At 57.9% G+C, this 14,537-nt stretch overlaps 1 protein-coding gene across 1 annotated transcript; it reads right to left on the bottom strand.

Annotated features, from left to right (window-relative positions):
• Positions 1–8,558: 8,558 nt before the first annotated feature.
• On the bottom strand, positions 8,559–11,674 carry LOC141977499 (uncharacterized). Its single transcript, XM_074939017.1, has 4 exons — positions 11,605–11,674; positions 11,377–11,474; positions 10,217–10,366; positions 8,559–9,752 (listed from the first exon to the last, which is right to left on the bottom strand). The coding sequence occupies exons 1-4, from the start codon at positions 11,672–11,674 to the stop codon at positions 9,276–9,278; spliced, it is 795 nt and encodes a 264-aa protein (XP_074795118.1). The 3' UTR covers positions 8,559–9,275.
• Between the last annotated feature and the right edge of the window lie 2,863 nt (positions 11,675–14,537).

Genomic DNA, 14,537 nt, shown 5'->3' on the forward strand with positions numbered 1-14,537 from the left:
ACCCACTTGGGGCTGAGCTGTTCCCCCGTGATAGGTTGGACCCCTGGGGGTGTCACCTCGTGTGCTTGGATGCCAGTGAGTCAGACTATTCTGCCAGTTTGGGCCCCCTTTTAGCTGGTCTTGGTGGGCTAGACTCCCCTGCCTTTTCCAGCCAAGCACACAGGCAGGGCCATACCCAGCTACACAGAGGGACAGAGATCGGCTCTGAGAAAACTCAGCTTAAGGGGCTTGCCACAGCACCCAGATGTCCACACCCCTGCCCTTGGAGTACAAACCCAAAATTATATGAAATTCACCTCTTCCCTCAATGTAGAAGAGGGTATACACAACTTCCCCCTGCCCCCAGTTAGAAATCACATAAACTGGGTTATACTGTAAACCAGAAATAAATTTATTGACTATAACAGGTGTATTAGTAGGGGAAGCTAAAGTGGATGGGAACCTGGGAGGCAGTGACCATGAGATGGTTGAGTTCAGGATCCTGACACAGGGAAGAAAGGAGAGCAGCAGAATACAGACCCTGGACTTCAGAAAAGCAGACTTTGACTCCCTCAGGGAACTGATGGGCAGGATCCCCTGGGAGAATAACATGAGGGTGAAAGAAGTCCAGGAGAGCTGGCTGTATTTTAAAGAATCCTTATTGAGGTTACAGGGACAAACCATCCAGATGTGTAGAAAGAATAGTAAATATGGCAGGCGACCAGCTTGGCTTAACAGTGAAATCCTTGCTGATCTTGAACACAAAAAAGAAGCTTACAAGAAGTGGAAGATTGGACAAATGACCAGGGAAGAGTATAAAAATATTGCTCGGGGATGCAGGAGTGAAATCAGGGAGGCCAAATCACACCTGGAGTTGCAGCTAGCAAGAGATGTTAAGAGTAACAAGAAGGATTTCTTCAGGTATGTTAGCAACAAGAAGAAAGTCAAGGAAAGTGTGGGCCTCTTACTGAATGAGGGAGGCAACCTAGTGACAGAGGATGTGGAAAAAGCTAATGTACTCAATGCTTTTTTTGCTTCTGTCGTCACGAACAAGGTCAGCTCCCAGACTACTGCACTGGGCAGCACAGCATAGGGAGGAGGTGACCAGCCCTCTGTGGAGAAAGAAGTGGTTCGGACTATTTAGAAAAGCTGGACGAGCACAAGTCCATGGGGCCGGATGCGCTGCATCCGAGAGTGCCAAAGGAGTTGGCGGATGTGATTGTAGAGCCATTGGCCATTATCTTTGAAAACTCATGGCAATCGGGGGAAGTCCCGGACGACTGGAAAAAGGCTAATGTAGTGCCCATCTTTAAAAAAGGGAAGAAGGAGGATCCTGGGAACTACAGGCCAGTCAGCCTCACCTCAGTCCTTGGAAAAATCATGGAGCAGGTCCTCAAGGAATCAATTCTGAAGCACTTAGAGGAGAGGAAAGTGATCAGGAACAGTCAGCATGGATTCACCAAGGGCAAGTCATGCCTGACTAATCTAATTGCCTTCTATGACGCGATAACTGGCTCTGTGGATGAGGGGAAAGCAGTGGACGTGTTGTTCCTTGACTTTAGCAAAGCTTTTGACACCGTCTCCCACAATATTCTTGCCAGCAATTTAAAGAAGTATGGACTGGATGAATGGACTATAAGGTGGATAGAAAGTTGGCTAGATTGTTGGGCTCAACGGGTAGTGATCAATGGCTCCATGTCTAGTTGGCAGCCGGTATCAAGTGGAGTGCCCCAAGGTCGGTCTTCGGGCCGGTTTTGTTCAATATCTTCATAAATGATCTGGAGGATGGTGTGGATTGCACCCTCAGCAAGTTTGCAGATGACACTAAACTGGGAGGAGAGGTAAATATGCTGGAGGGTAGGGATAGGGTACAGAGGGACCTAGACAGATTGGAGGATTGGGCCAAAAGAAATCTGATGAGGTTCAACAAGGACAAGTGCAGAGTCCTGCACTTAGAACGGAAGAACCCCATGCACCACTACAGACTAGGGACCGAATGGCTCGGCAGCAGTTCTGCAGAAAAGGACCTAGGGGTTACAGTGGACGAGAAGCTGGATATGAGTCAATAGTGTGCCATTGTTGCCAAGAAGGCCAATGGCATTTTGGGCTGTATAAGTAGGGGCGTTGCCAGCAGATCGAGGGACGTGATCGTTCCCCTCTATTCAACATTGGTGAGGCCTCATCTGGAGTACTGTGTCCAGTTCTGGGCCCCACACTACAAGAAGGATGTGGAAAAATTGGAAAACGTCCAGCGGAGGGCAACAAAAATGATTAGGGGACTGGAACACATGACTTATGAGGAGAGGCTGCAATTGTTTAGTCTGTGGAAGAGAAGAATGAGGGGGGATTTGAAGCTGCTTTCAACTACCTGAAAGGGGGTTCCAAAGAGGATGGATCTAGACTGTTCTCAGTGGTAGCTGATGACAAAACAAGGAGTAATGGTCTCAAGTTGCAGCGGGGGAGGTTTACGTTGGATATTAGGAAAAACTTTTTCACTAGGATGGTGGTGAAACACTGGAATGTGTTACCTAGGGAAGTGGTGGAATCTCCTTCCTTAGATATTTTTAAGGTCAGGCTTGACAAAGCCCTGGCTGGGATGATTTAGTTGGGAATTGGTCTTGCTTTGAGCAGGGAGTTGGACTAGATGAACTCCTGAGATCCCTTCCAACCCTGATATTCTATGATTCTATGATTTTAAGTAGTTAAGGAGGTAGCAGACAGAACAAGGCATATAACTACGAAAATAAAACGGAGCATGCAAACTAAGCTTAATACACTAAAGAAACTGGTTGCATGTAAGTTCTCACCCTAAATGTGGTTCTAATAATCGTCTTCACAGGCCAGATGTCCTTCCAGCCTGGGTCCAGTTCTTTCTCCAAGGTCAGTCTTAGCTGTTTCCAGACGTCATCTTGGGTGGGGTAGCAGGGGAGAACTGATTACATGGATTACCTCATTCCCCATCCTTAAATAGGATTTGCATAAGGCAGGAGTCCTTTGTTTTCTAATTTGACCCTCCCTCCTCAACTTCTCGTGGAAAAGTACAGAATTCAAGATGGGTTCCAGTATCAGGTGACATGGTCACATGCCTCTGTAGGGCCCCTGTAGCCATTTTTCACAGGCTGACCCACAGGTTCACGGGAAGACTAAGCTCTTTTACAATCCATTGTCCTTGTTGATGGGCCATCCACCCTGTCTGGCTTTTTCCTTCTTGTACCTGAAGTGTTAGCAGTGGGTGTCACCCAAAGTAGCATAGTTGAAATACAGAGACATAGTCAATATTCCTAATTTCAGATATAGAAATGATACATGCAAACAAATAGGATAATTATATTCAGTAAATCGTAACCTTTCCTATGATTCCTTAGAAGAGTTATCTTGCATAAAGCATATCTTAGTTACGTCATATTCCTACCACAGGCATATTTTCACAAAGAATATGAAGTATAATCTCACACCTCCCATGGCACCAAGCGAGAGCCACCCCTGTGGGCTGGGCTTGGCTGTTCCCCCCCATGGCACCAAGCCAGAACCACCCCCATGGGGCTGGGCTATTCCCCCATGGCACTGAGCAAGAGTCACTCCCGTGTGGCCGGGCTGTTCACCCCATTGCACTGAGCGAATGCCCTCCCCCGTCGGCTGGGCTGTTCCCACCATGGCCTTGAGCGAGAGCCCCTCTGCCCCGTGGGGCTGGGCTGTTCACCCCATGGCACCAAGCGAGAGTCAGCCACGTGGGCTGGGCTGTTCCCCCCATGGCACCAAGCGAGAGTCAGCCACATGGGCTGGGCTGTTCCCCCCCTGGCACTGAGCCAGAGCCCCCCATCCCCCGTGGGGCTTGGCTGTTTCTCCCATGGCACCAAGCAAGAGCCACCCATGTGGGCTGTTGTTCCCCTCATTACACCAAGACAGAGCCAACCGCCCCAGTCGGCTGAGCTGTTCCCCCATGGCAGCGAGCCAGAGCCACCTTCGAGGGCTGGTCTGTTCCCCCCATGGCACCGAGCCAGAGCCACCCACATGGGGCTGGGCTGTTCCCCCCCATGGCAGCAAGCCAGAGCCACCTCCGTGGGCTGGTCTGTTCCCCTCATGGCAACGAGCCAGAGGCCCCCCCTCTGTGGGGCTGGGCTGTTCCTCCCATGGCACCAAGCGAGAGCCACCCACGTGAGCTGGGCTGTTCCCCCCCATGGCACCCAGCCAGATCCACCCTGTGAGGGCTGGGCTGTTCCCCCCATGGCACCGACCTAACCAGAGCCACCCCCATGGGGCTGGGTTGCTTCCCCAATGGCACTTAGCCAGTTCCTCTCCCCCACCCCCGCCACATGCGCAGGGCTTTCCCCCCATGGCACCAAGCAAGAGCCACCCACGTGGGGCTGGACTGTTCCCTCCATGGCCCTGAGCGAGTGCCCCCTCCATGGGACGGGGCTGGGTCCATGCCTCATCTCTGAATATACCTCGTCGTCTGATGACTATCCCCACCCCTCCCCAGTGTATGTCTTGCAGCGCCCCATAGCTGAGGTAGCTGCACACACAGCCCGGCAGACGCTCGCATCCCCTCCCAAGTATCTCTGTGCCTGCCTCCAATAAGATCCTTTTCTAGAGCTCCTCAGACATTTTTATCCCCATGTGGAAAATTTCGAGCTTGCCCTGAAAAATCACCCCCTGGCAGATTTTGATTCTGAAATGCTGCCATGCAGCCTTGTGGGAGCCAGTGTCACTCGGGTGGCCTCGAGCTCTCATTGGCCTCTCTAGGCCAAACTCCAGGATTGGACTACATGCACTATGCTCTCCATGCATCATGGCAGTGGTGTGACCAAGAGAATGATACAAAATGTAGTCCAGCTGGGGATCCCGGCCCATCAAGAAGAATGGGAATGTGAGGAACTCAAAGTACAACTCCCATGAGGCATTGCAGTGGCATTTCAGAACTGAAATGTTTCTGTTTTGAGCTCAAAGCTGATTTTTCCCCCAGCTCTTCAGCATTTTTCCTTTGAGGAGAAATCCCAATTTTCTGTGCAAAGCAGGCACCTTGCATGAAATACTTTGTCCTGTCACACACCCGTTAAAAACCAGTTTCGATGGAAAATTTTTGATCAGAAAAGCACCATCCTCTACCTGCAGGCAGGATTATGGATGCTAGGGATCTCCAGCCTTCGTTCTGGCACTGTCACCTGCCTGATCATTCCTGTCAGACCCTGGTGTTTGCTCAGTGTCAGCTGCACCCGGAAATCTGCTCCCACGTGAGTCATGAGCCAGTCTCAGCCTGGTGCATTCCAGGCAGCTGAATCCCAGGTTGCTGGCTCAAGGGCATGTGACAGGGCAGTCTGACGGGGTGATCCGCTCTCTGTCCTCAGCCCAGCTGCTGTGCCTCTCACGCAGTAATGCACCTGTGGGCCTTAGCTTTGCATATACAGCCTGGCCAGTAATCTCCTCCCATGCTGCCTGAGATTTCTCCCTCCAGGTGCTCTATTCTGGATTAGCACCAGGGAAAGGCTTCTTAGCTTTTTCACTCCCAGGGCATCCTGGGGGGCTACTGCACTGTCTGCCCCTCTATTGCAGCCTGCACTGGTGTCCCCTTCCCCTCCCTTTCAGCTATGGTCCTACCAATCCCACCAGTCTCTACCCATGCCCAGTGCAGGGGGTGGTTGGAGGGCGGGATGGGACTTCAGGCTGGGGCAGGGAGTTGGGGTGTGGGAGGGGGTGAGGGCTCGGCTGGGGATGAGGGGTTTGGGGTGCAGGAGGGGGCTCCAGGCTGGGGGGTTGGGGCCTAGGGATTCGGACTGTGGGATGGGGCTGCAGGTTGTGGCAGGGGATTGGGGTATGGGAAGGGTGAGGGCTCTGGGCTGGGGGTGCTGGCTCTGGGGTGGGGCCGGGGATGAGGGATTTGGGGTGCACGAGGGGGCTCCAGGTTGGGGGGGTGGGGCCGAGGGATTTGGAGTGTGGGAAGGGGCTGCAGGTTGAAGCAGGGGTTGGGGTGCAGGAGGGGGTGAGGGCTCTGGGGTGGAGCCGGGGATGAGCGGTTCAGGGTGTGGGGGGGGGCTCTGGGCTGGGGCAGGGGGGTTGAGGTGCAGCGAAGGTGAGGGTTCTTTGCTGGGAGTGTAGGCTCTGGGATGCAGGAGAGATCTCCGGGTTTGGGTGCGCTCAGGGCTGGGGGTTGGGGTGCAGGAGGGGTATAGGCTCTAGGCTGGGGGTGCAGGCCATGGGGTGGTGCCAGGGATGAGGGGTTTGTGATGCAGGAGGGGGATCCGGGTTTGGGGGGGCTCAGGGCTGGGGCAGGGGATTGGGGCTCAGGGTTGGGGCCCAGGCTTCCCATAGGCAGCTCCCAGTAAGCAGCCAGCAGGTCTGGGTCCTAGGCCGAGGCAGAGGGCAGGAGGCTCCGTGGCACATACTGCTTTTTCCCGCAGGCACCCTGGAGCCAGTGCCCAGGCCAGAGGTAGTGCCTGGAGCCCCATGCCCCCGCCTAGGAGCCGGACCTGCTGGCCGCTTCCAGGGTGCAGCGCGGTGCCCCAGGACAGGTAGGGACTAGCCTGACTTAGCTAAGTAGCACCACCGACCAGACTTTTAACAGCTGGTCGGCGGCTCTGACCGGAGCCGCCAGGGTCCCTTTTCGACCGGGTGTTTGGGTCAAAAACTGGACACCTGGCAACCCTATGGTGGGAGAGGGGCTTGGGACAGCTCCACCCGGGGGGGGGAGGGGGGATGGGGACTTGGGGCAACTCCGCATGACATTGGAGGAGAGGGGCTCAGGCCAGCTCCACACGGCAGGAGGAGGAGAGGGGCTTGGGACAGCTCCACACGGCAGGAGGAGGAGAGGGGCTCGGGACAGCTCCACATGCTGGGGGGAAAAGAGTCTCTGGCCTACTCCACATGGCGACGGGGAGAGAGGGGCTTGGGACAGTTCCACACGGCGGGGGGGGCGGGGGGGGTGAGGAGCTTGGGACAACTCCACACGGTGGGGAGAGGGGTTCAGGCCATCCATAGAACCATAGAACCATAGAATATCAGGGTTGGAAGGGACCTCAGGAGGTCATCTAGTCCAACCCCCTGCTCAAAGCAGGACCAATCCCCAATTTTTTCCCCAGATCCCTAAATAGCCCCCTCAAGGATTGAACTCACAACCCTGGGTTTAGCAGGCCAAGGCTCAAACCACTGAGCTATCCCTCTCCATCCACACGGCAGAGGGGAGAGGGGCTCAGGCCAGCTCCACATGGAGCGGGGGACACAGGGACTCAGACCAGCTACACATGGCTCACCTTACCCGGTCACTCTCGTTACGGTGTGTATGGTAACACACATTGTTTCCATGTTCTCTGTGTATATAAAATCTCCCCACTGTATTTTCCACTGAATGCATCCGATGAAGTGAGCTGTAGCTCACGAAAGCTTATGCTCTAATAAATGTATTAGTGTCTAAGGTGCCACAAGTCCTCCTTTTCTTTTTGCAGATACAGACTAACATGGCTGCTACTCTGAAAGCAGAGGGAGAGGGGCTCTGGCCAGATCCACGGGGGGTAGGGGGAAATGTTTTGGACAGCTCCACACCGGGGAGGGGGTGTGTGACTTGTGGAGAGGGGCTCAGGCCAGCTCCACATGGCAGGGGAGAGAGGGGCTCAGGCCAGTTCCACATGGCGGAGGGGTGAGGGCCAGCTCCATATGTCAGGGGGGAGAGGGGCTCTGGCCAGCTCCACATGGGGTGGGGGAGAGGGGCTTGGATTAGCTCCACATGGCAGTGGGGGAAAGGGGCTCGGGACAGCTCCAAACGGCAGGGGGGGGGGGAGAAGTGGCTCAGGTCAGTTCCACACAGCGGGGTGGGAGAGGGGCTCAGGCCAGCTCCTCAGGGCAGTGTGGGGAGAGGGGCTTGGGCCAGCTCTACATGGTGGTGGGGAAATGGGCTCGAGACAGTTCCACATGGCGGGGGGAGGTGGGGAGAAGGGCTCAGGACAGCTCCAAACGGCGGGTGGCTCAGGCCAGCTCCACACGGTGCAGAAGACACAGGGGCTCAGGCCAGCTCCACATGGTGCGGGGGACACAGGGACTCAGGCCAGCTCCACACGGCTTCGGGGGGGGGGGGGGGGAAGAGGAGAGAGGGCCAGCCATTCCAGGCACTCCACCAGGGGCAGCCTAGCCCAGTGTAGCTCACCAGGGTGTGGCACTTGGGACAGGCCCTGCTAGTCCTGTCTTCCAGCAGCCAGGTGAAGCAGCAATGCCCACTGCATTCCACTATGCTATAGAGGAGGAAATGTCCCCTGCACTCCAGTATCTGGGAGAGGTGTCAGTCTTCTCTGCACCCCAATACCCAGGAGATGGGGCAATGGTCTTGTTACAGAGTCACCGGGCGATGCTCTGGAACTGCTCTGTATAAAGCCAGCCAGGACTTTGTGGGAGCCTTCTCTGTGCCCTACACTGTCTCCAGGGCAAGAAGCTTACACAGCTTCCACCTTCCTGGGTCTGACCGCGGAGCATTCAGCATCACCTTCCAAACCGTCCCATGCACTTCCCGCAGCAAGTCCACCCAGTCGGGGCTCCTGGGGAAGCCAGAGAGCCCTGCACCCCAACTCCTGCAGTCAGCAGCGACTCTCAGCCAGCATAAAAACAGAAGGTTTATTAGTGAACAGGAACACAGCATAGAACAGAACTTGTTAGCACAGAAATCAGTGACTTTCAGCCAAGTCCAACTTGGGGAGTCCCGGACCAGATGGCCTGGACTCCCTCTCTTCCAGTCCCGCAAGCAGACTGCCCAGCTTCCAGCGTCTCGAGCTCAGACGCCCTCGTTGCTCCTCCTCCTTCTCTTTGTCTTGCTTCCTGGGCAGTAACCTGGTTGCATCCCCCTCCTGGGTCTCAGGTTAAGAAGGGCATGGGTCAAAGCATATGTGCAGGCAGTTGGAGCAGTTTCACCTGACCCAGAGGTCTCAGCCAAAGTCACACACCCCTGTTCCCACCACTGAGGTATTGGTGCAGCACACAGGGAAACTGAGGCACACACAGTATTCATGCAAAACAGTAAAACTCACATAGGGCTCAACAGTAAGACTCACATACACCATTACAAGGGAAAATCCCCACTTCGTCACAGGCCCCTGCACCCCTATCTCTGGCAGAGGTATTACTCCTCTCTGCACCTCGATGCCCAGGAGCCTGTGCACTGACCCTGGCATCCTGTGAGCGAGGAGGAGGGGTCTGGCCCCTGGGGGGTCCCCAAACCTGGGAGAGGGGCTGAGCGTGATGGGGCAGGATCTGGCCTTGGGAGGCAAGAGGGGAGTTCTCAGGGGTCACGGCAAGGGTTGAGGCCGGGGGTCTCCCTTGGGCTAGGGGGACCCCTTCAGCTCCTGCCTCCCGGCGATACTGCAGCTGGCCTCCCAGTAATTATCGTAATCCAGGCCTTCACCCTCGTCATGCTCCCACTCCGTCTCGTCAGTGTCCTCCCCGCGATGGTCTCTCAGGCAGCGGTAGCAGAACTCCATGCAGCACTCCGGGCACACCACCAGGGGGCAGCCTAGCCCAGTGTGGCTCACCAGGGTGTGGCACTGGGGACAGGCCCGCAGTGAGGGGCAGCCATGGACAGACGATCCCGGGGCCTGGATCTCCGGGGCGTCATACAGCACGGCCTGTAGGGGGCACTGGGGATTGGAGCAGGATTTTCCCTGGGGCAATGGGTCCTTCCAGTCCATGCGGCAGCCCCAACAGAAGCAGTACAGCCCCCCGGCCCGCTGGGAGCAGGGCAGGCAGGGGGTGCGCAAGGTACCGGGGTCCAGACGCTGGACGAGGTGCTGGCTGCGCGGGCACTGGGGGAAGTCATGGGGGGAGTTAGCCACTGAGGTGTGATTGTCCCCTGTGCTCTGTTTCCCTGGGCTCTGAGCTCTCAGTCCTCCAGTTCTTGGGCTCCCAGCCCAGCCTGTTGGAGATGCCTCCCCCAACCCCATAAATGGGGACTTAACAATCGTAGCCAGTTTCACAAGGTTATTGTCTGGAAATTTCCTTAGGTTTTGTTTTAATATAGAATCTATCTACCTACCTACCTACCTATCTCCATCTACCTCCTCTGTCTATATATCTGTCTACATACGCACCCATCAATCCATCCATTCATCCCCATACATACCCCTCCACACACACCTATCTATCCCCATATACACACATCTATCCATCCATCCCCACACTCATTTATGCATTCATCATTAGCTATTGAGACCCACCCCATCTGGGGGGTGGGGTGAGTGGGATCCCCCTTGCCTCCCCCAGGACTCACCTGGCGGTAGCTGCCCCTGGCCCCATCCTGTGTCAGGATTTGGGCCTCCAGCATGGCCTGGTCCTCATCTGAGAAAAGCCCAAGTTTGCACAGCTCCTGCCAGAGCCAAGAGGTATCCGGGCAGCAGGGGCAGCGGAATGAGGTGACGCCCTGGACGGGAATGAGGGGACCTGGATCAGCCACCAGCTCTCCCCTGACCTGCAGCCCCCGGCCACTCACATACCCCATCCCCATCCCTCCCCAACTGTCTTTCCCCTTGGACCCCCTGAACTCCCCTCCCCTTCCCCTATCACTCCTCATCCAATCCTCCTGGCACCCCCTAACCCCTTCCCTTCCCCAACTAACCCCTCCCCATGGAACACCCCTCCTTTTCCTCTGTCACTCCGCATCCAATCCCCCGGCACCCCCTAAACCCGCCCCTTCCCCATCACCCCAACTGATACCTCCCCCTAAACCCCTCCCCTTCCCCTGTCACTCCTCATCCAATCCTCCTGGCACCCCCTGACCCCTCCCCTTCCCCATCACCCCAACTAACCCCTCTCCATGGAACACCCCTCCCCTTCCCCTGTCACTCTGCATCCAATCCCCCTGGCACCCCCTAAACCTGCCCCTTTCCCATCACCCCAACTGACCCCTCCCCTTCCCCTGTCACCCCGTATCCAATCCTCCTGGCACCCCAACCCCTCCCCTTCCCCATCACCCCCAACTGACCCCTCCCTAAACTCGTCCCTTCCCCATCATTCCAACTGACCCCTCCCCCCTAAACCCTCCCCTTCCCCATCACCCCAACTGACCCCTCCCTCCTAAATCCCCTCCTCTTTCCCTGTCACTCCACATCCAACCCCCTAGTACCCTCTAACCCTTCCCCTTCTACATCACCCCAACTGATCCCTCCCCCCTAAACTCCTTCCCCTTCCCCTGTCAGTCCTCATCCAATCCCCCTGGCACCCCCAACCCCTCCCCTTCCTCATCACCCCAACTGAACTCTCCCCCCTCCAACCCTCTGAACCCCGTCCCCTGTCACTCCTCATCCAATCCCCCTCCCCGGCACCCCCCACCCAAGCTGCCTCCCCATCACTCCCTCAATCACCCCCAAAATCTCTCCTGAAGATTGAGCCCCCTGTGCCCCCCTGCCCAGGCCCCCTCGGGGGGGGGGTTACCTGGTCCAGCAGCGCCCGCACCCATCCCCGTAGCCCGGCCGCGCTCACCCAGTGCCCACAGGACACCTGGCCTCGCAGCGCCCCGGGGGACCCCGCACCTGCAGGGAGAGAGGGGGAAGGGTGAGACGGGGCTGACCCCCTGAGAGCTCAGCTGCTCCCGCCCTTCCCCAGGGGTGACCCCAAAGGGCCCCACTGGGCAAGGGGTAAGGGGAGGGGCCGGGGTCTTACCTGGGGCCTCCCCGTGGGGGCAGATCACCTGGAACTGCTGGGCCAGCGCCCGCCACTGCCCCAACGCCATCGCAGGCTGCCGGGAACATCTGTCCTGGGCTGGGAAATTCCCCCCCCCCCACTTTCCCTTTCGCTTTCTCCCTCCCTGTGATGCCCAGCCCCCCGGCTCTGCCGCTGCCCCTCACTCCCGACCCGCAGCCCCTGCTAGCCCAGCCCTGCCCCCCCACCCCCAGCTCTGCCGCTGCCCCTCACTCCCGACCCGCAGCCCCTGCTAGCCCAGCCCTGCCCCCCCACCCCCAGCTCTGCCGGTGCCCCTCACTGCCGACCCGCAGCCCCTGCTAGCCCAGCCCTGCCCCCCCACCCCCAGCTCTGCCGCTGCCCCTCACTCCCGACCCGCAGCCCCTGCTAGCCCAGCCCTGCCCCCCCGCCCTCAGCTCTGCCGGTGCCCCTCACTCCCGACCCGCAGCCCCTGCTAGCCCAGCCCTGTCCCCCCACCCCCAGCTCTGCCGGTGCCCCTCACTCCCGACCCGCAGCCCCTGCTAGCCCAGCCCTGTCCCCCCGCCCCCAGCTCTGCCGGTGCCCCTCACTCCCGACCCGCAGCCCCTGCTAGCCCAGCCCTGTCCCCCCACCCCCAGCTCTGCCGGTGCCCCTCACTCCCGACCCGCAGCCCCTGCTAGCCCAGCCCTGTCCCCCCACCCCCAGCTCTGCCGGTGCCCCTCACTCCCGACCCGCAGCCCCTGCTAGCCCAGCCCTGTCCCCCCACCCCCAGCTCTGCCGGTGCCCCTCACTCCCGACCCGCAGCCCCTGCTAGCCCAGCCCTGTCCCCCCACCCCCAGCTCTGCCGCTGCCCCTCACTCCCGACCCGCAGCCCCTGCTAGCCCAGCCCTGTCCCCCCACCCCCAGCTCTGCCGGTGCCCCTCACTCCCGACCCGCAGCCCCTGCTAGCCCAGCCCTGTCCCCCCACCCCCAGCTCTGCCGGTGCCCCTCACTTCCGACCCGCAGCCCCTGCTAGCCCAGCCCTGTCCCCCCACCCCCAGCTCTGCCGGTGCCCCTCACTCCCGACCCGCAGCCCCTGCTAGCCCAGCCCTGCCGGGCTAATGTTACAAACTGCTGCTCTCACACTGTGCTGCTGGCAGCAGTTACTGACAGCTGGGGGAGATTGTTGCCTTTCCTCAGCATCTGGGCCAGGTGAGACCCAGAACCCTCCCCTTACCCCTCTCCCCATGGGGCTCTTTGGGGTCATCCCTTGGGAAGGGCTGGAGCAGCTGAGCTCCCAGGAGGATTGGGCCCTCTCTCACCCTTCCCCCTCTCTCCCTCCAGGTGGGGGTCCCCCAGGGCGCTGTGAGGGCAGGTGTCCTGTGGGTATTGGGTGAGCGCGGCTGGGCTGCGGGGATGGGTGCGGGGGCTGCTGGACCAGGTTACCCCCCCGCCCCGGGGCATGGGTAGGTGGGCATGGGGGGTGCAGGAGGGAGGAGTTGAGGGGAGTGGGAGAGCTAGATCTTCAGAGCAGATTTTGGGGCCAGTTGAGGGAGTGATGGGGAGGGGACGTTGTTGGGGTGCCAGCAGAAGGGGAGGGGAGTTCAGGGGGTTCAAGGGGGAAGGCAGTTGGGGAGGGATGGGGGTGGGGTATGTGAGTGGCCGGGGGCTGCAGGGGAGAATTGATGGCTGATCTGGGTCCCTCCATTCCCGTCCAGGACATCACTTCATCCCACTGCCCCTGCTGCCCGGACACCCCTTGGCTCTGGCAGGAGCTGTGCAAACTCAGGCTCTTCTTGGAGGAGGACGAGGGCATGATGGAGGCCCAAATCCTGGCACAGGAGGGGGTCAGGGGCAGCTACCACCAGGTGAGTCCTGGGGGAAGGGAGGGGGACCTGATCCCCCCTGCTGGATCTGGCTCAGGCCGGGATCTGGGGTGGGGGGTCTCAGTAGCTAACACGTCCTCATTCTGCCCTCCAGTGCCCGCGCTGCCAGCACCTCATCCAGCGCCTGGACCCTGCGCACCCCCTGCCTGCCCTGCTCCCAGCGGGCCGGGGGCTGTACTCATAGAATCATAGAATATAAGGGTTGGAAGGGACCTCAGGAGGTCATCTAGTCCAACCCCCTGCTCAAAGCAGGATCAAGCCCCAATTTTTGCCCCAGATTCCTAAATGGCCCCCTCAAGGATTGAGCTCACAACCCTGGGTTAACAGGCCAATGCTCAAACCACTGAGCTATTGCTCCCCCTCTGCTTCTGCTGGGGCTACTGCACGGACTGGAGGGACCCCTCATCCCATGCTGCCCTGTGATCCCCCCTACAGGCCGTGTGACATGATGCCCCCAAGATCCAGTCCCCAAGGGTGTCATCCACGGCTGCCATCTTTAACCTGGTTCTTTTCCATTTAGAAGGACGGGTGGGAACCCAGAAAGGGACAAAGTATTCCCGCCTTGTGCAAAAGATATATAAGGGGGTGGAACAGAAAAAGGGGGGCTGCAGTCATGAGAAATCCCCTAGCTACCACCTGAGCTGGAACAAGGACTGTACCAGTGGAAAGGATTGGGCCCAGACTAGGAAGGTGTCCAATGTGTGATAGAAGCTTATTGAAACATCTCTGAGGGTGAGATTTTATCTGTATTCAGTTTTCTTACTGTATTAGGCTTAGACTTGTGTGTTTTATTTTATTTTGCTCAGTAATTCACTTTGTTCTGTCTGTTATTACTTGGAACCACTTAAATCCTACTTTTTGTATTCAATAAAATCACTTTTTACTTATTAATTAATCCAGAGTATGTATTAATACCTGGAGCGGTGGGGGTGAACAGCTGTGCATATCTCTCTATCAGTGTTATAGAGGACGAACAATTTATTATGAGTTTACCCTGTATAACTTTATACAGGATAAAACGGATTTATTTGGGGTTTGGACCCCACGGGGAGCTGGGTATATGAGTGCTGG

Source organism: Natator depressus, chromosome 24, assembly GCF_965152275.1.
Source record: "Natator depressus isolate rNatDep1 chromosome 24, rNatDep2.hap1, whole genome shotgun sequence".
NCBI lineage: Eukaryota > Metazoa > Chordata > Testudines > Cheloniidae > Natator > Natator depressus.